Below are 26,858 nucleotides of genomic sequence, written 5' to 3' on the forward strand. Positions count from 1 at the left end.
GGAGGAGAGGAGAGAGAGGAAACTGTGGTCAGTGTGTAAAGTAAATGAAAAAGCTGTTATTTAAATAAAATGGCAAAAATGTGTCATTTGGATGGTGGGACTGACCTAGCCTTCTAATAGGCTGAGCAGTAACTTAGACATGAATATAAAGGAAACATAAAGAAGATGATAGTGACAGGAGGGATTCTTGTATCTACTAAAAAGCATCTGAGGGTAAAGAGGGTTGTCCATACCAAGGTATAGCAGAAGGACCCAGGAATGACAACAGTCTTTGAAGTTACAGATCTAGTCAAAGATGCACACAAAAGCAGGTTACATGCTAACAGTCTTTGAGGTATATGGCTTTTCCTCCTGAGCTTCAGTTTTCTTTACTTACTTCAAAGTTATATTTTAAATATTTACTAGGCTTTTGGCCATAAAATTATAGTTATTATGACTCTGGACAAACCCAAAATCTAACAGACAGATTTATCTTATCTTGGGCAATCCTGTAGAAGAGGGGGAGGGAGGATTGTAGGAGCTAGAGGGGTCAAGGACGTCACCAGAAAATCCACAGAATCAACTAATTCTGTCTCATAGAGGCTCATGGAGACTGAATTGACAAACAAGGAACTTGCATGGGACTGAACTAGGCTCTCTGCATATGTGTTACAGATGTGTAACTTAGTTTTCTTGTGAGACTCCTAACAGTGGGAGCAGGGGTTGTCTCTGACTCTGTTACCTGCTTTTGGGACTCTTTCTTCCTACTGGATTGCCTAGTCCAGCCTCAATAGGAGAGGAGGTGCATAGTCTCACTGCAATTTGATATATAAAGGCTGGCTGATATCTATCAGAAGTCTATCTTTTTCTGAAGGGAAACAAGGAGGAAGAGTGGATAGCAGTGACTGATAGGAGAAGAGGAAGGGAAATTGCAGTCTGGATGTAAAAACAAACAAACAAATAAAAGATTTATCTTTAATTATGAAGGACAATGGAACAGTCTCTGTGTGTCTTAACTAATCTCTTCATAAGTAATACATCATTAAGGACTTAGAAGCTGATTAACTTCTTTTAGGGACTAATATGGATGACTGGCAGAAAATTATGTCTGCTATAGTTTCAATAATGTCTCCCAAATTGATGTTGAAAATTAATCCCCAATAGAACAGTGTTAAGAGATATACTTTACTGGGCTAGGTGGATCATACCTATTAAATCCAGTACTGAGGAGGTTGAGGCAGGAGGATCATGAGTTTGAAGTCAGCCTGAATTACACAGTGAAATCATGTCTTTGTGGCAAAAAAGGTGCATGGTCTTTGGTAGGTAATTAAGACATGAGGCCACTGCCATTATTAATGGGGTTCCTTCTCTTAGAGCTTGAGGTGGAAGGAAGTGCTTTCTTCAGGTCCAGCTACCATGATGACTCAATGTTCATCCCCTCTAGAGGGTAAACAGCAAGGCTGTCATCTTGGAAGCAGACAGTGGCCCTTTGTAGACACCAATCCTGCTGGCAGATTATTCGTGGATGTCCTGACCTCCAGAACCACAGAAATGAATTTCTGTTCTCAATAAAGTATCCAGTCTCAAGTAATTTAGTCTAGCAGCACAAGTAGACTAAGGTGTGTCCAAAGGAAGACTTGGATTTGTGTAATTAAAAACCTGCTCAAGGACCACAAATGAAAGTCCAGCAGAGACCTAAAATGGGGTCACACATCTGAAACATTATCCATTAGAAGCAAGAAAGAGGACTAAGTTATTGATCTTCTTCTACATGTCAAGTGTTGCTACCAAGCATTGTCAGTGGATTATTAGCTACTCTGCAAGACAATTCTAAAAAGCGGGTATTATTAAACCCATTTTATTATAATGAAACAAAACCTTAAAATGTATACATTTAAGTATGCAGACACAGACATTTTGTGGCAAAGCTTATATTTGAGCTCTCATTTTCCTTATTCAAACATATAAGCTCTATTAAGTAAATGGCTAAAGTGTGTTAGGTAGAGTATTGATGGGTGGAATAAGAAACATCAAGGACAGTAAATGTTTTTATTTGGGTTTTTGTTTTGTTTTTTCTAAGACACTATGTAGCTCTGGCTATCCTGGAACTCTGTCTTTAGATTGGCCTCAAACTCACAGAGATCCACCTGCCTCTGCCTCCCAAGAGCTAAGATTAAAGGCGTGTATACTATGCCCTGCTAAGGACAGTAAATGTATATGAATGATTTTTTTAATCAACATAAAGGTGGTGACTTTGGTAGTAAGTAAGGGAAAGGCTACTTTGTCATCACTGAACAAGCCATTACTGGTGATATTCGGTCATAACTTCCTGCAAGGTAGGCCAATAAAGAATAAGCAATAGAGATAGATTGGCCTGGATGCCTGGGTAACTATTTTTTTTAATCATGGACACTTTTGTGGTCATAAAAATATATGAAAAATGAAATTCAGAGATGGAAAGGACCAAAAGGGAGAAAAGAAAGGATAAAGTGCAAGACAAGTAATAGCTTGTTCTTACTTAGCATTTATTACATGTGATACACAAGGCCCAACATGTTATTATTCAACTCACTTAATGCAATAAATTGGCAATCAGTATGAAGCTCACGTCATATCTGAGAGAAGCAGAACTCAGAGTGCCTTTCCAAAAGTCACATAGGAGAGGGAGAACAACACAGCTTGAGGATATATTCATTCTGGTCAAAGACAGACCCTTAAATACACACAAAGCTCAAGTTCTTCTGTTAGGTCAATAGATCTAGACTAATACTGGTTTTGCTGGACTACCGAAAACAAATGAATAGTAAAAGTCAAAACACATACAAGTGTGGTCAACTCTCTAGACCTACAAAAGAATTATTAGATACACAAGGTCAGGAGAACATGTTAAATAGCACAATAGGATGGAAATCTAACTAATCCAGGCTATGGAGATGTCTAAAGGACAAATAATTGAGTTTTATCATAGAACACTGAGAGAGAGAGAGACAGAGACAGAGACAGAGAGACAGACAGACAGACAGATATTAGAAGAAGCCTTCATAAAAGCCAACAAGAACATTTAATTTGGAAACAAAAACATAAGACCATCTGTTAACCCTGGACAACACCTGAATCCAGTGATATGAAGGAATTACTATTAATTGGGAAAGTTTCATAGTGATGTTGAGTTGGTTTTATGTTTATCACTTAGAGACATGGACTTTAACATTTGTACAAAACATTACATAATGTTGAGGGTTTGTTTTTTTGTTTTTTCCCAAAACAGGTGAAAGTCCTGGAGAGAAAAGCTTGGGATGAGCTGTTCATTGATGAAATTCAGTGACAGGTACATGGAAACCCACTGTGATATTGTGTTTATATCCATTATGATTTTCTAAACAAAATTAACTTTAAGGTGACAGAAGATTCTGGAATTTGACAGTGTTCCCCAAAAGTGGTATAATGTATAGACAAAACTGAACAAGAACAACACCTCACGGTACAAGGAGAAGCTATCTATGTTCCTCAGGTCCTTTTCCCTCAGCTCAGGGTATAATTTTACACCCTAAAACCCTTTTGCTCAGAGATGTCATGGAGTCCATGATTGTTGATCAGAAGACCGTCTATAAAATGGCCATTTGTATAACTGATGCCTTCAAGTACACATGCCTGACAAATTGTGAGGCTCATCTGGATGGACTTTTTTTTCTTCTTCCTCTTAGATTAGAGATAAACCCAAAGAGAGTGTTGGTTTGTTCTTCTTTTAATTCTCTTTGGGTCCTGGGCATCACCACTGACTCAAGTTGTCTAATGACCCAACCAAGCCCCCTGATGAAGAGGAATAAACTTCAGCAGGAATGGGACCTGCAGTTTGCTCTATTTCTGGAAGTTCCCACTTCTCTGGCTGGGGCAGCCTTTGCATGACACCCTCAGAAAAATGATGGTGCTGTGATGACGTGTTCCAGTAGAATAGCTGGAAAGGGGATTCTTATTGTGGCTCAGGCATTTGGTGAACCTCAAGGAATGGTTGTCTGCATGCTTTTAGCCTAATTATCTTTTTCTATAAAATGGAGATAAATGTATAACACTATTGAGATAATTGGTGTAGTTTATGTAGTGAAAGTACCTGTAAATATACCACTGCAAATTCGTGACCTTTATTAATTTTCTTTCATTTGTTCTCCTTTAAACATATTTGTTGTTTCTATTATGTACTATATACTACATTGTTTATAAGCCACTGGTACAATATATTTGGTCCACTCTCTGACCTCATGAAATCATCTCCTGAATGTATAGGAAAATATTTTAACTAAATGTCAGGAACAGTGTTCTTTCATGGCTAGAAAGAGAATTCTCAGAGAGCAATGAAAAAAAAACATTTAAAAACTGAGAATGGTCAATCATAAGCTCCATGCCTTTAATAGTATGTGGTAGAAAAGTATGAAAAAATATAGAGCTGCTAGATGTGGTGGCACTTGCCTTTAATCCCAGCACCTGGGAGTCAGAAGCAGATGAATCTCTATGAGTTCTAAATCAACCTGGTCTACACAGGAAGTTACAGCCAGCTGGGATCACCCTATTAAATTGTATCAAACAACAACAACATTAACAGACACAAACACACTTAGGGATAGGGAGATGTCTAAGTGAATAACAATGCTTTCTGGGAAAGCAAAGACCTGAGTTAAAATCTCCAGGACCCAGGGAAGGGCCAGGCATTTTTTGTTCATGGCAATAACCTCAGCATGGCAGAACGGAGAGAAGCAAATCCCAGAAGTTGCTGGCCAGCCAACCTAATGAAAATGGTAGGCTTCAGGTCACATGGATAATTTGTCTCAAAAAAGGAAAATGATAGAGGAAATCACTGGACACCTGAACATCCTCCTCTGCTCATGTCATTCACATGAGTGTGTGCACCTGTATGTATGTATGTATGTATGTATGTATGTATGTATGTATGTATGTATGTATGTATACAGTTGCACATACTCCCTCTTGAGGCGGAGAAAGAGAACTAAATGCCTATATAATCCTTTCTGTTCCTGAAGTCACCTGCTCTTTCTCTCCTTCCTTCCTTCCTTCTTTCTTTCTTGTCTTCCTTCCTTTCTTTCTTTTCCACAAGCATTGTCATAATTATAAATAATACAATGTAGAGGAAAAAACACAGATAGCAGTGAAACAAGTATAAACAAATAAATAAAGTGATAACTGCTATAGAAGAACAAGACAGAGACAAGAAAATAACTGAACAAGCAAGTGGTTGGATTCAGCAAATATAAAGTTTTGGTCAACTGATGAGTGAGCAAAACTAAGAAGAGTATGAGTTTTGAGGACAGGCATACATATCTTCAAAGGAACAGCACATGTAGAATCTCTTTATATGAATCAATCAGAATGTTTTCATGACATGAAAGATCACTTTAACTGGAGGATAGTACGAGGCGACAAGGAAGGGGTAAGTGTAGGAATGTCCAGCTCCATAGCCCCTCATGGCTCATGATGATGACTTTGGTCTGGATCCTAAAAGCAACTGGAAATCAGTAAGGAATCTAATCAGGAAAACTGTGAGAGTCCTAGTTTGAAAATGTCAATTTGACTACATGCTAAGGGGTGTATTTGAAGGGACAGAATTGTAGCTAATTATTAGGAGGCAGTAGTACAGGAAAGACTTGGTTCAGGTTGGATAAAATGAACATATTTGGGAAGTCCTTAAGAAGAAGGCAAATCTATAGAATCTGTTAAAGGGTTGTGGGTAGGGAGGGATACAAAAGCTAGAAAGGAACAACGTGAATGGTGGCTGTTCCCTTGGCTTCAGGATAATGAAAACTGAGATGGAAAGCACCATGAGAAGATAGATGAGGCCTCTCATGGCAGATGAAGCACAGAAGTCTGCCAGGGATACAAATGGGAGAAGCTGAGTAACTGCAATGAGCCGGAGTGAGTGAAGATGAATCAACGTAGATGGATGTGGTTCACTTTTCCAGTATCTAGCCAATAAGTAAAGAAGAGATGGTAGCTGAAAATGGTAAACAAAATGAAGTGATAATGTTTTTAGTACATGTTAGGCGACCACTTATTACACTTTATTGTAAAATCTGGAAGGAAAAATCGGGCAAAATAAGAAGCAACCAGGTGCTGAGGACAAACGCTCCCAGCTAGGATCGAGTGACTAAACTTCTCACTGCTTCTGTTTTCACATTGGGAAAAGAAAGATAATGATGACATGTGAATGTGAAGTTGATGGGAGGGTTCAATGAGCTAAGTGCATCCAGTGTTTAAGCTAGGCTCCTGGCACCGCAGCAGTGCTAGTAAATACCTGTCATTGTTAAAGTATAGAGACGAGATAGCTCAGCTCGTTGTTCTACTTAGGACTTCTAATAATGAAATCCAATGCCCCGTCAAGCTGTTCTGTAGAACAGAACTATTTGCATTTGCTAGTACTTTGTGTCCGCATGTATTTTGTTTTTTGTTTCTTTAACTTGGTAGTCTTCTAGCACCATGAAAGAGCTTCCTTTTCCAGTCTTGTAAGTAGGCAAGCCAAGCATTAAGTTCCTCTTTTGTAATTGACCGTGTGTGTTGAGTAATACGTGATTACTCCCCTCCCTTTCTTTGATCTTTCTTGCTGCCAAGGATTGCCTGACAGGCTGACTCTTAGCCAACTCACCTCCTTCTCAGAATCTGAGATGGAGAAGAAGTGGCCCATAATAGCAGGGAAGATTTAAGCTAGATTGTAAGAAGCATTTGACTTTCTTAATCTGTAAAGCGAAGAATTCTTTGTTTGAGTTTCAAAATGGCAATGATATATAAAGCAAAATTTTGATCCAAGAATATCAAGTATAGTGTTAGAAGGAACCTGAGAAACTCAGAGAAAGGTAGGTTCTCAGCTCTTAGAGAAACATAATTGATTAAAGAGGACATGAATCTGCATTTTTTATTCCGTATCATTCCAGTGATTGTGATCCTCTTTGAGATACCCAAGATCCAGAGCTCTGTCCTCGACTACACATATACATCTCTCTTGTTCATGTTCTTTTTAACTACCTTTTCATATTATTTATTAAATTGCTTATTTCCTCTTCCCTGGATATATTCTAGTAGAAATAAAGCTTCCAGATGATGGATGGATACATACATACATAATATATATATCCACTTTGCTCTCTGATATATCTCAAGTGGTGCTTGGAACAGTACCTGACACCTAAGAGATCCTTGGTCAATATTTACTAAAATGAATTGAACTGGATTTCCATTCTCCCCAAACATCACAAAAGTAGACATCTGCTATGGTCCTCCCAACTAATTGATCTACTTATTTGAATGTTCTAACTTTTGTGAGAAGAACAGTCAGGGAAGTTGCTGATGCCATAGATCTTTTCCCTAGGAAAAACAATAATAAAAATGCATAATTCTGGGCTAGGGAGATAGCTCAGCTGGTAAAGTGCTTGCCTTGCAAGCAGGAAGACATGAATTTGATCCCTAGAATCCATGTTTAAAACAAAATCCAGGCATGATAATGTGTTTGTAATTCCAGATCTCAGAAGGCAGAAACAGCCTAGTCTACTTGTAAAGTTCTAGACTAGTAAGAGACCCTATGTCAAAAGCAAGAAGGTAGGCAGTGTTGAGTAGTGACACTCAAGGTTATTTTCTGACCTCAATAAGGACATACCCACTTTCATGCACACATACTTCCATCGATACTTAAAGCCACACACACACACACACACACACACACACACACACACACACACTTTGGAATGAACTTTTTGAGGTTGTTGATCCAAATCCTTTTACAGTCAAAGATATAGAAATATCAAATTAATAGCACTGCTCTAAAAGTAGGTCTGGCCTTGAAATTCATGTCCGGTATTGCTGTAGTGTTTAGCCTAACTTTCACATCTAGTCTGTAGACGAATTTCTAAACAGTCTTATTAAATAAGAAACACAAAGCCAGAGGTTCAGTCAGAGATTCAGAGCAATAGCCACGACTAGCCTTAGGTTACCACCAGCAGTAGCTTCCACAGTGAGCTTCTTCCTGTGTAACCTGTGTTTTTATTGCCTTCCTATTCTGCCTTCTCATTGGTTCTAAGCCCAGCCACATGACTTCTTTATCACTGCCTGTCTATACAGACCTCCAGGTCTCTATGGTTGGTACTGGGATTAAAGGCTTGCATCACCACACTTGGCTGTGTCCTTGACCACACAGAGACTCTGCCTGCCATGTGATCAGATCAGGTGTGGGCTACCACCACCTGACTTCTATTTATGACTCGATGACCTCTGATCTCCAGGCAACTTTGTTTATTAACATACAAATAAAATATCACATTTCATCACAAAGTATCACCACACTAGTCACACCTTTCAATTGACCCAGATCTTAAAGTACTCCATACAGCTTTCAGATTCCTGGATTCCTTAACACAGCATTAAAATTTACCCACAACTCAGCCTTCTACATAATCCTTTTACTGTCTTCCCATTTTCAATGGACAGCTTTCCACATTTATATAGTAAAGTTTAGTCATATTCACCTCCATTTCCTCTGCCACTGGAACCCTTCTTATCAACAAGTACCCTTACTCTATCCTGAGTCTTTTACAACCATTCAAAGAGTAACTTATTAAATATGTAAATTTTAGACTCAAGAATCTTGCGTTTAAATTCTGAAGTTCCTTTTTAATTTTTATTATTTTATTAAATTTTGGGTAGTTGTGTGTGCCTTTGTGTGGGTATGTGCATGGGGTTTCTGGTTCCTGCAGAATCTTTATGAAGGGTTCAGATACTGTGGATCTGGAATTATAGGCAGTTGTAAAGCTCTCAATGCAGATGCTAGGGACCAAACTCAGGCCCCCTGTAAGAGCAGTATACACAAACTGTTGAGCTATCTATCCAACCCAAATCCTTAACTTTCAATTAGCCATCTTGGGTTTCAATTCTCACTCTTCAATTCCATAGCTGTACGATCACAGAGAATTCATTTAGCTGTAAACCTCAGGGTTTTTAAATTTTCCATTTTTGAAATTAGCATAATAGTGCATTCTTTAAATGTGCTGTGGGGGAAAAGATTAAGGAAGAATGTTAATACACATAACATAATTTTAAAGTATTAGACACACATTTGGTGTTAATTATTATCAATATTTTTTTCTTTTCTACTCTCTCTGTTTGTTACATACTATTTTATTACATTTGTTTGTGTGTGTGTGGCTGGGCACACATTCACAATAGCACATGTATGGAGGTCAGAGGACAACTGGCCAGAGTCAGCTCTATCCTTCCATCATGTGGGTCCCAGGCATTAAACTTGGGTCATCAGCCTTAATGACAAGTGCCTCTACTCGCTGATTCATTGATATCTTCCTCTCACCTTCCTTCTAGTATCTTTTTTAGTATAAAAAATGGTTTTATAAATATTTTATGTTAAGTCTTATTGGGGGTGTTTGGGAATTATCAAAAAACCATAGTGTTTTCTGTGGTTATGACTTAACCCTGCCACTTTAGCAGGAAATCAGCAACAGATATGAGTATATTAATAAAAAGATTGTTTGCAAAAATAGAAAACAGGCTGGATTGACACTTGGCAGGGACATCATCTTCCACTGCCTCTAGGTTTGGCAAAATACACATGTTAGTGTACATTTCTCTGGACTTCAATATTCTTATCTGTTAAATCAGAGTAATAATAGTAATTTCCCTGATAAGTTGAAGCCCAGTACCTAGATGTGAGGTACTGAGTTGAGGGTAACTTGGAGTGTTACATTGAGTAATGTAGGGTCTGTGTAAGATACTGGAGTCATTTAAGATACTGGATCAATGTAAAGGTGTGACACTATATTTATATATGTGTGAGTATATATACATGTGTGTCTATGTATGTATAACATTATATATGTATATATATATATATATATATATATATATATATGACATTATTAACTTCATCATCAATAGACCTACCTCAAGCTATTTGATATATGTACTACTTGCCTCTATGTACCTTCAGTTTCCTGGAATATTTTCCTGATCCACCCAGTCAAAGCATCTCACTGTCTTCTAATGCATTTGGAATGCTTATTTCATTATTTAAAAATAAGTCATGCATTAATATAGCATATGCAAGTAATTATAGCTGCTTTATCCACTAGACTGTGAGATCCTTGAAGTCACAGTGTCCATCCTAATGCTTTTGGTGTCACATTTCCTAGCACAGTATCTGGTATGTAATAAGTACGTTACACAAGAACACAATAGTGACAAGGCTGTAGTGGTGACAGCACAGTGACTGTGGTGGGGTGATGGCAATGGACATCGATAATAATAGTGATGGTGGTAGTTGTACAGTGATGGTGGTGGTGGTACCTGTGCTAAGGGCAGTGATGATAGGGATGGTGGTAGAAGTAGTTATAGTGGTGCTGATGGCACACTGATGCTAGTGATACCCTGAGTGGTGGCAGTCATTAGATGGTTGTGGTAGTGATATTGATGGTGACGACAATATCGATGGTTGGTGGTAATTGTTATGGTGGTAATTGTGGTTAAGTTACTGTTGTAATCATTGTTGTGGTGATAGTGGTAGTGAAGTTACATGTGATCATTGTTGTGGGGATGGTAATGGTGGTGGTAATAATAGTAATGATTGCTTTGCGATGATGATGGTAATACTGCTGGTGAGTGATGTAACATTTGTGGTCACTCTTATGGTGATGGTGGCTGTGATATCTTTGGTGGTGGTGGTAAAGTGTTGGTGGTGATAACAGCAGCTGTCATTTGTGTAGTGATGGTGGTAGTTGTGGTACATCATCCATGTGGTGGTAATAGCTCATGTAGAAGAGACTTCATTAATTTCTTTTTAAAAACTAACAATAGCTTTCTTCTCAGTTTGAGCCAAGAAATGGAATGAAGCAAATAAGTGTTCTTGGCTCAAATAAAGAAAATAAAGTTCTGCAGGAAGGTCAAACAACCACAAGACCAAAATTACATGTGATTTTTTTTTCCTATGGCAAGACAAAAACAAAAATGCTCATAGGACTGGAAGTGAATCATCAGATCTTAAGTATTTTACAGCCTTCAAAATCCTATCATGTGGTCTCTTAATTATTCTACATGAGATATCTGAGGGTAAAGTTATCCGTACCCACTTTGCAGATGAGGAAACTGAGTTTCAGAGAAATAAAGATATCTTTGAGATCAGATGTCTTGTCCACTTTGAAGTCAGACGTGGCTATATAACCTGAGTAAGGTTTCTCTTTATGTCTAGGCCTTGGTTTTACTAGTTTTAAAATGAAGAGGTTAGCCTGTAAGACGCACAGAGTAAGATTTTAATACATCTCAGCAAGTAAATGGGTTTCCATTGGGATTCGGTATGAGATAATCACATCTTTTTCTTCTCATTACTAAATTTGAGAAGTAAAATTGGCACTGCCTCTGTGTGGGAAGTAAGTTGTAGGTGATTAGATTTTTCTTTTGACCTCAAAAGATTTCCTTTATATTTCGTTTCATAATTAGTGTGTGTTGCCTCCAAATTTCTCTGTTGCTTCAAAATGTCTGTCTGTCATTTGTCATTCTAAGGGTAAGGGAGCATTGCACTTTGGTTCTTATTTTCATTTCCCTAATGATTTATGGTGTTCACTTTCTGTTATTACTCATCAGTCTTCATGGGATAGTTGTATATTGAAATATTTTTGCTTTTTAAAACTTTTGATTATTCAAAATCTTATATCTTTGCTTGTCATTTTGAACTATAAAATTATTCACAATTTTGGGTACATAGCAATAGATAACACAAGCTACTCTCCTATAACTTCTTAGAGGAGACCATGAACTTGATATTCTCTAATTGATTATGAGGGAAAACAAAAAAACAAAAACACTATTTCCTTAGAGAAAAAAAAAACAAAACATGGTATTTTCACTATTGAGATTGATGATATATAAGGAGAGGTGTGCTGAATGAGGATTACATGTATACAAACACACACATTTAAAGTACATAAAACAAACATAATCAAACAACACTGAATAAACAAGTTTTAAAAAAGAAGAAATTAAGCCAGGCAGTGGTGGCGCATGCCTTTAATCCAAGCACTTGGGAGTAGAGGCACAGGATACACAGGCAGATCTGTGTATTCAAGGCCAGCCTGGTCTACAGGACAGCTAGGGCTACACAGAGAAATCTTGCCGTGAAAATTAAAAAAAAAAAAAAATGAAGAGGAGGAGGAGATGGAGGAGGAGGAAAAAGGCCTGACTTTATCATAATCCAAAAGGGGACTTTGGATAAAGTTAGCCTGTATTTCTTCTCATTCATATAAACAGACCAGAACTAGACAATGGAAGTGGCCATGTGATGGCATATAACAATGAAGGAGAATGCTTAATTTAGAGCCCTAGTGTTTCAACTGTCTACTTTACCCAAAGAAAACATCCAGCCCTGAAATGGCTATTATAATTGTAACAAATGAGGGAAAGAAAGGTCACATAGACAGGAAATGCTAGATGTGGGATTCAGATCCAGCTGTCTGGGTTTTCACTGTGACACTCCTGTCTTCCCCACTTGGAGACTCTACTTCACCCAAAGGCTAAATTAGCAACCACACAAAGTCTAGTACACTTAAGTAGCAGTTGTTCAGAGCCAAGATCCATGACTTTGGACTTTGTATGGGCCATTTGACAAGTGGAGGGAGGAGAATTATACATTAATCAAATTCTCCATCGCAAAGACCTTTTTAAAAAAAAAAAACACATTTTACTTGTTCAAAAATCACAGCACAAAATATAAATATTACTTTTTTTTTTCCCCAGGCAGTGGCAGCACAGACCTTTACTCACAGCACTCTGGAGACAAAGACAGGAAGATCTCTTAGATTGAGGCCTGCCTGGTCTACAGAGCTATTTCCAGGACAGCCAAGGCTACAAAGAGAAATCCTGCCTCACCCCCCCCCCCAAAAAAAAAGGAAAAGGGGAAAAAAAGATTTGCTTCTCAGTATCATCTTTTCTAACATGCTCACTATAATTGATCCTAAGAGATCCCCAGTCACCAGAAGAGGTAGTATCCAACAGACCCCCCCCCAAAACATCCAGATCTTAACATCCAGATCTTATTATGGCTGTCAGGCCACTCTCACAAAAAATCAGATAAGTCACACTCCACCGATAGTTCAGTCAACCAATGAGATGTCCCATACAAATTGTGACTCTGACTTGAACACAATATTCAGTTTAGGCATCAACAAAATCATCAGTCATTAGCTAGAAGAGGAGGTTTCAAAGCAAGCACAGGAAATGGTCACACTGTTCTGAAACTCCTAGATAAAAATACTAGAAGGCCAAGACTAGAGCAGGGGACTTGGGTTCTGAATCACAGCAAGGCCCTGACAAGTCCTTTATCTGTAGGGATTTATTTTTCCTACCAGAAAAAGAAGACAGATTGAATGAGATAAAAATAATGTTGTCCTGCATTATCCACAATAAACTTTGTCTTCATAGAAACAGATAGTGTAGGCTCTGTCCTATTCTTGTTTGACTTGGAATCTTGCCTCTACCCCCAATTTACTGTGTAATTCTCAGTGATATTTACAAACTTCAGTTTATGCATCTGTGAGATGTGATCTTATAATACCTACTTCTGAGGGAATCAGATGAGGTGGTGCAGTCATGACACCCAACATTCAACTTAGGCCTTTTAGCATCTTATCTACACAGTCCCTCTTTAACATCAGAAATGGTAAAGAGAGGGAGAAGCCATAGAAGAAGGGGTGATAGAGGATTAAGTCAGAAATGGAACAGCAAATGGACAAAATACCAAGTGAATACTATCACCACAACAGCCTTCTTGGATGGCCATGTTTCCCTTGGTCAGGATCATTTGAGGAGAGGCAGTGGGGTTCTTCCACATATTCTGACTACAGACTGCATCTCTTGAAAATATATGATGCACCTCAGTCCTTGGGCTGCCATGACACTTAAGAAAAGCCTGTCATTTCATTCAGGGAGAGGCAGGAAGAACTGGAGGCTTAGAGGAACTTAGGTGTAGTAACTTTTCCTGTAGAAATCTCTAAGAGGAAACAACAGCCATGCCTGCCTCTCTAGCCTCAACTCTCTAAGGTTCATTGCTACTTTGGAAGCAAATTCTTCCTCTCCATAGTTGTCACAACTCTGCCTGACCTCTTCACAACACTGACACAGAAACCTTTCAGTTTTGACACCAGCCACACTGGTTCTCATTCAGTTCCTAAAATAAAATGTGTTTGCCATCAATTCTTCCATAGACCTGGATCTCCAATCTGGAATGTCCTTGTGCTCTGTCTCCTCCAACATGCCCAGTTCTCCATAGTCAGTTTATGTAGCTAATGACAAGGACTTGGTTTAAATGTCATTTCCTCAGAGAAGCCTTCTCATATCCCACAAAGTTCCTTGGCATGCACTTTCAACCCACCAGCTGAGACTTGCCTCTGGTACTTTGTACAGTCTGGCTTCACTATATGTGACTGCTTCATGAATATCTGTCTTCTCCACAAGTCTGTGGACTCCATGAACTTAAAGACCATATAGCAAAAACGGGTGTTGTTCAGTGTTACAGATCTTAGAGATTATACATAAGGAATTGGATTAGAATCCCAGAATTGGGGCATGTGGAGACCACATCTACTTCTCCTACTTGTCATTTCTCATGCTACTAGAAATAAAGAGTGTACTAAAAAGTATTAACTGAACTAATAAATGAATAACTAGTCCTTGCAGCTTATCAGGTCTCTTACAAGGAGCACAGTGACATCTAGTGACCACTTTCCCAAACTTGAGATTCTCTGGTGTACCATGAATTGATTTCAGTAATACTTTACATTAGAAATTTAGAAATACAAAACATTGAGCATTTCAAGAACACTAAGCAGAGTCAGCATAAAATCCAGACACGGGATTCTTGATCTTGAGCCAAAAAAAGAAACCCCAAACATCCCAACTGCATACATTAAGAACATGCTGTAAAGGCTACACAGCTTAGCTTGTACTGTACCACAATGCAGACAAAGAAAGTTTGACTTACAGAGGCATCCACTGGGGGATATTCACAGAGCAATAAATGAGATATTCACAGCCTCACTCATGAAGTCCCAGAGAGACAATCCTACATAGGTACCAGTATGCTGACACAACACCCATTAGACCACCAGTGTTGCTCATCAGAAACTGCAAGAGCTTCTTCACAGGCATCCCTTTTTCCAGTTTTATAGTCCCTTGATCTGAAACCAGATTACTATAGGTTGTCTATAGACAGAGGTGTACAAAAACTTCTGTGTTGTTTGATTGCTGGTGTTTGGTAGTGTATTAGTTACTTTTCTATTGCTGTAATAAAACACATGGCCAAGGCAACTTAAAGAAAATATTTCATTGGACCTATGGTGTCAGAGGGTTAGAGTCCATGCTATCATACCAAAGGCATGGCAGCAGCCAGAACTAAGAGTGGAAGGAAAAGAGCATTCAGGAAATGCCACAAGTCATTTGACACTTCAGAGTCCCCTGATGTACTTCCTCCAGCAAGGCCACCAATACTAATCTTTCCCAGACAGCCATTAACTGCGAACCAAGCACTCAAATGCCTAAAACTTGTGGGGGACTACTCATTCACACAACCACAGTTAGTTTGATGGGCTTCAGTGCACTTATAGAATTAGAGTACACATGGTATATGATGCTTGGTTATAAACTCAAGATCATTACAATGTCATGTAAGGATGTATTTACTTATTCAGTTATTTAAGACAAGTCAGTTTTAATGTCACCACAAACTCCAATAAGTCTACCAACAAAAATGCAAGTTACAAACTTGACAAAGAACATACATTTGTTTCTTCATACCATTTCATAACTTTGCCAACCCAAGATTATCATCATGCTTATATTTGCTATTTCTTTGTTTGTTTGCTTTTGAATACAGTCATGCCATGCTATATTTAATCATAAGTGGAAGTACATTATGAATTGATGAGGTGTGTGTTTGCTTTAACTTACAAAAGGATAAAGGGTATGTGCTATATAGAAATCTATCTTTGGAATATATTTTCCTTACTTCATGCAATGTTCATCCATATCACATTGAGAAACATCACTTTAGTTGATTAATTTGGAGCTTTTTAAGTGTCTGCTTCATTACATTACATGACAGCTCTACCATTGGTGGTAATATGGGCTGTTTACACAGGGATCAATCTGTGACATAAATCTAATCCTACCAACTTCCTGCTAATCATACATTTCTAATACCTCATTGCTCTAAAATTATTCCATGAATTCCAACCTTGCATCATCCCAAATAATCACATCCCTTTCAGCCCCTTTGGACCCACCTGGATCTCCCTCTGTCACTTGGCCTTAACCATGGCAAATGCTTTCTAAATCTATGTAGAGCTCAGGCTTTTTTTTAGGTCATTGACCTGATATTCTATTCACATTCTTGCTTGCATCCCTTTTCTGCTATCTAAAAAGCCCTCTATGATTCTATACCACCGTCTACCTATTAGCCTGGTACTGTGCTATGGAAGATGCACATACACCATGGAGTTCTTTTGGTCTAAGAATTGACTTCTTCAGTGGCCTAGGAGTCACCATAGAGAGAAGAATGGGGATTAACTGGCATATGCTTTATCTACTTTCATCTTTCTCATTGAAGTATAATACTGTCACTATTCCTGACTTATGGGACTGTGGTTGCTGAAATGCTGTGTTTAAAACCTGTTCAATTCATGAACTAACATTCCAGATAGTCTAGCCAATCATGTGGCCAGGGGACCACCCCTCGGAAAGGTAAGACTTTCTCTAGGAAGACAGGTTTATCTTATACTACTAGTAAAGAGAATAAGATTCCCTTTACTGAGATGATGTACTTTCATTTCCTCAAATTCCCTCCTCTAACACTGCAGCTTCCAGAGCCATGGCCACTCAAGCTTTGTAATTCTGCCTGTTTTTCTGAATTATTCAGAAAAGCAAGTCTTCTCCTTAGCTACTTCTCTTTTTCCCCCTAAGCAAGATTTCCTTAATGCTTTGGGATTTGCTTTCTCTAAATCTCTCCTCCCTACCATATATAGCTGCCATCATGTGGATGACCTCCATGATGGCTGAACTCAAATGGCATGCTCTTTCCCTTGCTTTTTCATTCTCTTCTTCTGGGTACCTGCTGAGATATAAATCTTGCCAGCCCAGTTCTAAATGCCAATAAAATTGTCTGTAAGTGGACAAAGAAAAAGGTGTTCTATGAAAATAAGTTTGTAGATCAGTGAATGAACCAGATAGGTCATATGGCCCCTTCCAAGTACTGATATGCTGTGATTAAGAAGTAAAGGACACAGAGGTAGTGTCATTTCATTGTTAAGCACATAAGTTCTACAGGGGAGCAAATCTGAGAAAAATACAACATCTGTGAGGTTGTCTCTGGAGGATCAATCATGCAGAACTGTCATTATGTAACAAAAAAAATGGTCAAACATGAGCAATTTCATATGAATCAATATTTTTAAGTATATTGTAGACTTGAAAGTAATGAGGCAAGCATTGTTAGGTTCTTACCAAGCCCATGCATTCTTCCTGTAGGTTCCTCAGGTAAAATGCATTTCTCTGTCTCTATTGTAGACAGATGTAGAGAATGACTGAGTTGCTATAATTCAAGAGACTGGAATTGATATTTGTTGTCTTCAAAGCCTTGAAAGCTTTGACATATGACCTCCCAAATTCTATATTCTTCAACAATTACCTTGGAAATGTCAGGTTAATGATACAAAAGTGTACCAGGCTATGGCCCCAAACCACCCCTCAGAGCAAAGCCACCTATTAACCAAAAGCATCAATTTGGGATTTTGCACAAATAAAGTAATACTGTGTTGAGACACTGAGATTTGTGGATTTATTAGTTACTGCAGTTAGTGCCATGAAGTACTATACAGGTACTTGGTATTACATAGGTATTATATAGGTACCTTCTATATAGGATAGAATGGTGAGTAAATAAGTGGCAGAATCACCATGTTGTTATTGTTGATAAGGAAGATAATCCTCATGGACAAAGGGTCCATAACATCAGGAGCTAGGAGGGTGGGTCAGGTTTTACTTGGCGTCTGGGCCAGGGAAGCTCACCTCCTTCGTGCCATTGTCTTGGATGAGGGTATAAAGTGGTACCACACGGTTAATCTCCAGAAGCACTGGTGTGGGGCTCAGCTGTTCTTTGCCTGGCCGGCGGCAAAGGTGACAGGTAGATGGACAGCGGCCCTTCTCCTCACATCGAATCTCCACACCTGAGATGAGCTGGTCATCTGAAAGCATCTGGGCTGTCAGTAGACCAGAGAGGTAGGTGATGAAGGGCATGGACTTCAGTTCCTTTTTGCTGCCCAACTCTGTGGTCTCTAGAGGGTTATAAAAAAAAAACAAGCAGTAGAATAGGTCAATCCAATATTCTTTAAATGACTAAATTCCTGGGCCCATAAAGAGCATTTACTGAAGAGCTGGTCAGAAAAGAACAGAGATATCAAAGCAATTTCTTTGGAAAGACCACTGGCATAATGGTTAAGGGGACAATATGATGTCTTGCCATACTACTTATACTAGACAGTCTGCTGTTTTGTGTAGCCCTTACTTTCTACATGTTAAATTTGTAGGTCACATGAAATGTTTCTACAAGAAAGATGTAAATACTCAAAGATATTTTTCCCAACCAGACATTCTCTTCTATCATCAACTTACACAAATTATACCCTTCTTTTAAGTTTGTGCTCCAGTTTTATATTTTCCATAAAACAATATAATGAGAGAAGCATGAGCATCGGGTCAAGCCAATTTTGATTTAAATAACAGTTCTGCTTACTAAAACTTCTGCAGCTTTGAAAAAAATAACAAACAAAAAACTTCATAATGTCCAGGCATTTGGATCACTAGTTGTTTGAGATGGGATTAATAAACCAATGCAATCGGTTATAAGCAGCAAATGGTACTGAAGGAGATGGATGGAATTGTCTGGAATAGGCATTATTTCCTGTTCTGATGCTTACCTGTTCCTTTGGGAACTTCGTATCCTGCCCATTTTGTCATGAGCTCCCTGGATGTAGTTTGGGCACACTCAGTAACCATGCTTTACATTGTGGTCTGTTCACTTAGTAGTTCCTATCTCTCTGGCTTTTCTCACTGTGTCCTGACTTTCTCTTGTGCCTCTATAAATCTTTTATATCCATTAATGCTCTAATCTACCTCAAGAGTAGTTTCCTTATTGTCCCAGCTGATCAAATCTAAATAAATATATCTTTGCGGGGGAGGGAGGTATCTTATCTTAAATTTTTTTTCCTTTCATTTTCTCTGACTTCTTAAATTATATTACCAACTTTTAATGATGTAGGCCTTTTTCACCTGTCTATTTTTGGTATCTAACATGATGCTGGGATGATGCTGGGATATGCTTGATACTCATAAAGGGAGCTTGGAAAACTATAAATGGAGGAAAATATATTGATGATCCAGTTCAGAGATTTTGAAGAATTCCTTTAAAAAAAATCATAAGAAGCAAGCCAGCAAGACAGCTCAGTGTATAATAAATAGCACTTGCCACACAAACCTGACATCCTGAGTTCCATTCCAGGAATCCACGTAACAGTGGAAAGGGAGAACAAAGTCCACAACGTTGTCCTCCTGCCCTCATACTCATGTCATGCACATACAAACACACTACACCTGATGAAAACAGTAGGGGCTGTAGAGATGGATCAGCAGTTAAGGGCACTTGCTGCTCCTGGAGGACCCAGATTCAGTTCCTAGTACCCACACAGTGGTTCATAAGTATTTCTGACTCCAGTTTCAATGGATCACAAGCCCTCTTCTGGCCTTTCTGGGACCCAGACACATGTCTGGTACACACACATACTTGCAGACCAACACTCATAGACTTTAAAAATAAATAGATAGACAGAAAGACATACAGACAGACAGATAATAAAATGCTAAGAAGTGCTTCAGCAAACTGCTTAGGACAAGACTAAAATAGATAGGAACTAATGCCTACCCACTTCTCAGCTTCAAATACAGCTAATCTGCTTTTATTTCCTTAGTAGAATGACTTTCTATGTAAGATTTTATATTAAAGAAAATGAGGGCTTGATGCTATATCAAAAGTTCCAAGATACACAGCAGTTCGTATGACCCAGAGGATGACAGTATGTGTTATGAGGATAGTGACTTCAAATATGTGCAAGGTACAATCTAAATGCCAAACCAGAGGGACCCTACACTAAAGGATAGAGCATGTTCCTCCAGATGGCAGCTTCTACCAATCCTAAAGAAATGAAGGTAAATCCCTACCTCAGTGGCCATGCCGGCCTTAGGCAGTAAGGTCAGAAGGAAAAGTAGGAGGTTTCTTCTGCTCTTGCTCTGGCTTGCAGTGACATGCAGCTGATCTGGAAATGGGCTTGCCAAGTAGAAATACAAATAAACTCAGCCTTCATTCATTACTCTTTCTGCCCTCAGGTCTGGGATCTGGGCTCCACCTTTTCTGTCTGGCTGTCAGCAAATGCATATGAGCCTCAGATCAAAGGCTCTGGGGGAGGAAAACTAGGAGAATTCCAGCTAAGCATTGCTTCAGAGGGATTAAAAATGGGTAGTTACTAAGATAAATAAAACAAGGCTGTGAAAAAGGCATCCCAGCAGCTGGGAGACTGAGAGAGTCTTATGCACAGACAGGAGGAGAGCATGGAAGAGAACAGCCATTTGGAGAGATGAACAGGAAGAAATCCAAAGAGTAAGCATATTAAAAATCCATCCACATTTTGCCCTGGAAGTTACAAAAGCATGGTGCATGAGGTAAAACCATTCTACTTCTTGCTTTCATAAATAACATTTTATTGGAAAATAGAATGCCCACTCATTTATATATTATATATGACCATACCAGTAGAATTGAACACTAGGGACTCCTATGTCCACAAAGGCTAAAACCATGTGCTTTATGTCTCTTTACAGGAAATCTTCAGCAACTCCTATGTGTACTTCTAGCACCCAGAATAGAACACTGAGTTTCAGATTCATGGGGCTTACCTCTAGTAAGTATGGAAGTATGATGAATTAGGTAAAAATGCAAAACATTACAAACAAACAAACAATCAATACATTTGGACCATTACTATCCAAAGAGTGAAAACATAGTGGGGTATCTTTAAAAATCAAGACACAACAAACTATTTAAAGGATACTCATTAGAAACTCTTATAGAATATAACCCTCCTGTTATAAACTAGGATAGGCATCTCATAAAGGAAAATGATCTTCCAAGACTAAACAACAAAATTGGTGACCAATTAACCACATGAATTTCTGTTATCTTCTACTTATTTGTCTAGTTCTTACAAGTTGGAGGACTAAGCCCAGGACTATCACTGTTCCAGGTAAGTTTATCTGTTTGCTTGCTTTTCAGGCAGGAGGTCTTCTATTTTTCAGGCTGGCTTTGAACTCATGTTTCTCCTCCTCTGATTCTCAAGTGCTGGGATTAGTCCTCATGTACCACCACTCCTGGCTAAATATCTTAAATAATAAAGTATAGAATGCATCTCCCCAGTGACACCATGCCATATGTACATAATTCATTTTTAAAGAAATTGGTGCTGAAAATAACAAGCATACCAAGGTGTCTTGTTAAAGATATGACTATCCATTTAGTAATCAAATAATCGATAGTCTTTGGTACTTTGCTTTGATCAATAAATCTTTAGCTTTTTCCATTCATCATCCTCTGTAAGTGGGGTTAAAAGGTAATGACTTAGGCTAAAAACAGCAATATAGCAGCTTGTAGAATTAACAGCTGTCCCAAAGAGCTGGCTTTACAAAAGGAGGGTAATTGGCAGTCATTTGGTCCAATAGTATTTTTTTAAACAGGTAAGGAAATAGAAAACAAAATAGGAAAAGAGACCCACCTTTATGTTCCATTCATAATTATTAACAATGATTCTTTTCCCAAAGGTTGTGCTATGCCTAAGTTATGTTCTAGATGAGAGTTACAGCAGGGAAGACCATTAGCCATTCCATTAATTATTCCTCTGTAGACATTACAATTGTGAAAGCTAAGTTTCTGATCCAACCCCACCCTGTGGCTAAAGTCATGTTTCCAAGTAGCAAACCATGTAGCTGTCTCCTGCTTCAAAAGCATCTGTGATACTTCCCTGCTCATAAGATAGCAAGCAGACTGTTAGGGTGGGCATACAGTATAAGATCTAGACAACACACTGTTCTCAAGTTAGAGCTCTCATCCTGCTCCACCTCTCTCCTTTGATCAGCTGCATTGACCTCTAAATTCATTGCATACACCCTGCATCTGTGCTCCTCTTCCTACAAAAGTCTTCCTTCCATCTCATCCTGGGCCCTTGATTTCTCCTGGCTGACTTTTATTCATGACACAAATCTTTATTCAAATATTAATTCTTCAGAAAAAGAATCTCCTTGAACTTCCTATATCATTAAAGTATGTTAAAATTTCTTATTACAGATTCTCATAGCACCCTGATTTTTATATCTTATGTCTCAAAATTATAAAGTCCATGAAAGAAAAAGCAGTATTGGTTTTTGCTGATGTACAGATCCACCTCACACACTTGGAGAACCAAGACAGGATTTTAAAAAACAGTTTTTCAAGGTCTAGGGATTAATCCAAAGGCCCTCCCTCATGTTAAGCAAGCACTCTCCCATTGAACTATACCCCAAGCTCTCTTCTTAAATTTTGTCTTGAGTTTGGGTCTCACAAGTTACACAAATTGGCCTTGAACTTACTTTGTAATCCAGGAAGCCCTGAAAATTGCTGTTAGTTATTTGGCAGTGCTCTTACCATGCAAGGAAATGTCATAAAACGTGACAAAATCCACTAACAAGAATTTTATTAAGATAGGAAAGAAAGAGACAGACATGAATAGGCCTGTGAAAAACACACGTGGTCAAGAGAGGAAATGGAGTCCGGAAATATGACGCCTAAAGGCTGGGCTGCGCCTACGTGCACAGACTTATGTGGCTACTCCACACGTGCTTAGATCACATGGAAAGCCATGTGTGATGTTTTGACCCGGAAATGACTATTTTGAACAGGAAATAGCTAGGCGGAAGTGTCTAGGTCCGCTGGGCATGCCCAACCGTGGGGGCATGTTGTGAATTCATATCAACTGCAATCCAACTACCTTAGACTTCAAAGTACTTAGGATCACAGGACCTCACCACTAGGCCTGGCTTCAACAGTATTTCAATAAATGTTTGTTGCAAACATAGCATTCTTGTGTGCTCTGACCACTGTGCTCATCTTTCAGAGTACCCTTGAACCACAAGGGTTGGGATTTGGGGTCAGAAACATGACAAGTAATCAAGAATTGCAAGTGAGATAGGAGCACTTCTCAGAGTAAGATGCATATTTCAAAGGAAAGCCAACAGATAAGGCAGTTGGTTAACTTCCTGTATTTTGACCTCCGGGTTTACACATGGTCCTTTGCATTGAGAGGATGGGAGAGTTAAAACAGGCTGTCTGTCTTACAACAGGAAAAAGATAAAGAACAGTTTGAAGAGACTTATCCTCTGTTCACATTTCCAATCCCTCTGAACAATGCTTCCAAAATAGGATCATGTCTGGTTTCAAGCCCAGTTCAGTCCCAACGACACTACAACCCATTCATTTGAGAACCTGCCAAATGAACTCTCTTTTTTCTGCTCCCAAATTCCTGCTGGGCATTATTTTGTTGCCACTAAAAAAAAAAAAAAAAAAAAAAAAAAAAAAAAAAAAAAAAAAAAAGCCTCAGTTGAAGTGACAACTCCTTGTTGGGAGAGCAGCCAGAGCTTTTCAGCAGGAGGTGATGGCACCATTTGCCCTCTTCCAGAAAACAAAACAAAGGCATCAGACTAAAGGCTTCTGGGAGAGCCAGAGCTGCGAGGGTGTTTGTTCAGTATTCAGCAATGGTGCAGGACTTTGCCTCTCTAGTTAGACAAACTTTGTTTTAGCAATGGGCTCCTACTTGAAGCATTTAAAGATTCCACAGGGATGACAGGAGCTCAAATTAGAAACATGAAGGGAGGAGGGAAAAGGGTGAGACGTTTACATCATAAAGAGTGGCCTTTCTTCAGCAGTGGTCTCCCAAGAATTACTGAAATGGAATCCTTTCTTAGGAGGAGTTATAGCGCCCTAATGGGGGAAAGCAGTGTAATCCAAGGCCTGACTGACATAGAAATCTGAAACAAAGGGAAAATACCTACCTGAAATGTCGTCAGCCAGTTCTATGTTGCTTTGTTGTTCAATGTGAACCTACCAGCCTAACTCAGCCCATGGTCATCAGTGTGTCCTTTACACATGACAGTATACAACTTTTGAGGATGAAATGAGGTGCCTGGTATAGGCTACTCGCTCAGTCGCTGTGAGCTGCTGTTGTTTGTTGGTGCTGCGGTTGGCTATAATTACATTGTCGCTGTTGTAACAGGATGTTAAAATTGAAATTTCTATTGATACACCAAGACATAATAGAAGTGAGATCCCAACATCAAGCCCATAGACACAGAACTTAAAAATTAAATGAATTTTAACCGGTTTCATAACTCTGGAAACCACAGCTAGAGCAAAAGAACAAAAACAAACAAACAAACAAAAACAAAAACTAACAAACAAAAAGAGCCCAGAGAGAATAAAGGAAAGATACAGGGATATATATTTTCTTTGAGAGAACTTTTACAATGTTTGGAGTCTCCAGCATCTTAGGAGGGACATACGGAGAATTTTGTCTATTGAACCCAACTTTTGCGAAGGGCCTTTAATAGTGCTACTTAGAGAATTTGTTGCTTGTTAGGAACTGAGAAAGACAGTAGGCAAGGGTTTACCTTCAAAGAAATTCTAATAGCCTGTGTTAGAAGAGCAGAAAGGATTGCAAGGTGATTCCAAGACATCCAGAGGATGCTGGGAAAGAACTGATCTCTTTTCCATGGACCAAAGGATGAGATGGCACGTTCAGATGGAAGCTTTCTGAGTCTTCCCCAAGGATTCCTAATAGTTAGTGTCCATGAAGTGAATTATCAAAAAACCAATAAGTAAGATGGATCTGCATTAACCAGCAAAAGGGAAATCACAATGTCCCTGCTCTTGGGAGAAGTCTCTAACACTGGGCATTGTAGCATAGGTATTTACCCAAGAGAAAAGGGCAGCTTTAAAAGTCTGGGCAGAGTCAGACAAAGTCTAACCATCACCATCTTTAACATTCTCTTCTTTGCTTTGACAATGGAGGTAGAAGAGTAAGAAGTACATGAATTCCAGCAAAGGCTAGTCACACTGTCTCCATGCCACCTCTGAGTAGGCCAAGGGGATTTAGTTAAAGATAATGTCTTCAACTGGATTACCATACTTGAAAGCATGTTAACAGTGAAAAATGTCTATTGCACTATTTCACAAGTGATAACCAAGCAGATGTGATCTTATGCAATTTGTGTGTAAGGTGAAGGAATATTGTCCTAATGAATGAAATAAAAGAAGTATGGGAACCAACACACACACACACACACACACACACACACACACACACACACACACACACACTCACACACACACTTAACTCTCAATGGAAATGGTAATTGTGACAGTACTTACCACATTTGTAACTTTAGCTAATGTGCTAATTAAATAAATATCTGTCATGCCAACCACAGAACAAGGACCATGGCCAGTTTTAATGAAATTTTGTATTCTCAGCACACACACACAAAAAGTATTATTTATATCATTGTCACAGTCTGGAGGGAAATATCTGAATGAATGACTGAATAAATGAATGAATCTGTACATATGACTCCCTTTCCTTTAATGCTCCTAACTGTATGACTGTATGTTAGAGTCTAAACCTATCTCAGCTTACCAAACAGGCCAAAGGCAGCAAGTCTCAACTTTGTTTTACCAATGCCCACTAACAAAGGTGAAGTAATTGCACAAGGCCATATAACTGGTAAAGAGTCTAGCTATTTCTAGTCCATAATACTCTCTTTTACTCATATGTATTTCCTCTTATAAAAATTCTTGGTGCCAATTTCTTTCCTACATGAGTCCTGCTTGAGTTCCCTCTGTTTCCCACATGTGTCTCTTTTTCTTTCTTCTCACTCCCAGGTAATACACCTGGCCTTTCCCACCACTTTCATGAGCTAGTAAGTTTTCATGGATAGAAGGACTTTTTTTGGGGGTGGGGGGTGGGGGGGGCAGTTCGAGACAGGGTTTCTTTGTGTAGCTTTGCGCCTTTCCTGAATCTCATGCTGTAGACCTGGCTGGCCTCGAACTCTCAAAGATCTGCCTGCCTCTGCCTCCCAAGTGCTGGGATTAAAGGCGTGCACCACCACTGCCAGGCTTAGAAGAACTTTTAAAGGTCACATAGTCAGAAATACCAACTAATCTTTTATTTACTATGAAATCACCTTCCAATTATTTCTTAGACACTTTTAATGGCATGAAACTTTCTCGGTCTCCTGGGTTTTTCATGGGTAAGTACTGTTAAACTAAGGCTAGCATTCGAACTGGGGCAATTCTCATACTAAGCATCAGACTTAACTCAGAGTTTATGCTATTTGGGTGCCTTGCAGTAGCTAAACTTGCATCCTGCTCAACATGCTAAACCTAGCTAAGTAGCTAGATGGATGAAATCCACACCACATAGACTGTAGAGCACTGTGGAGTGGGTTCTCAAAAAGTACATGTCTGTGTTTTATGCTATGTGTATGTGCTCATTTGGGAAAAAGAGAGGCAATAATGCAGAGTCCCTAAACAAGAAGAAGGTGGGTTTACAAGTAGACGCATAGATGATCTCCTGATCTAACGATTTCCCAATCTAAACTAACTTGGTGGCTTTTTCACTAGGCATACAGGCAGTAGGACAGCTTCAACA

General features: G+C 38.9%; 1 protein-coding gene across 1 annotated transcript in view; it reads right to left on the reverse strand.

Moving 5' to 3' along the window:
• The window catches only part of Astn2 (astrotactin 2), a 935,232-nt gene that overhangs the window by 179,281 nt on the left and 729,093 nt on the right, over positions 1-26,858 (reverse strand). Inside the window, exon 16 of the mRNA XM_036178556.1 lies at positions 18,088-18,353. Within this exon, the coding sequence (XP_036034449.1) occupies positions 18,088-18,353 (266 nt within the window). The remainder of the gene's footprint in view (positions 1-18,087; positions 18,354-26,858) is intronic.

Source organism: Onychomys torridus, chromosome 2 (genome assembly GCF_903995425.1).
Source record: "Onychomys torridus chromosome 2, mOncTor1.1, whole genome shotgun sequence".
NCBI lineage: Eukaryota > Metazoa > Chordata > Mammalia > Rodentia > Cricetidae > Onychomys > Onychomys torridus.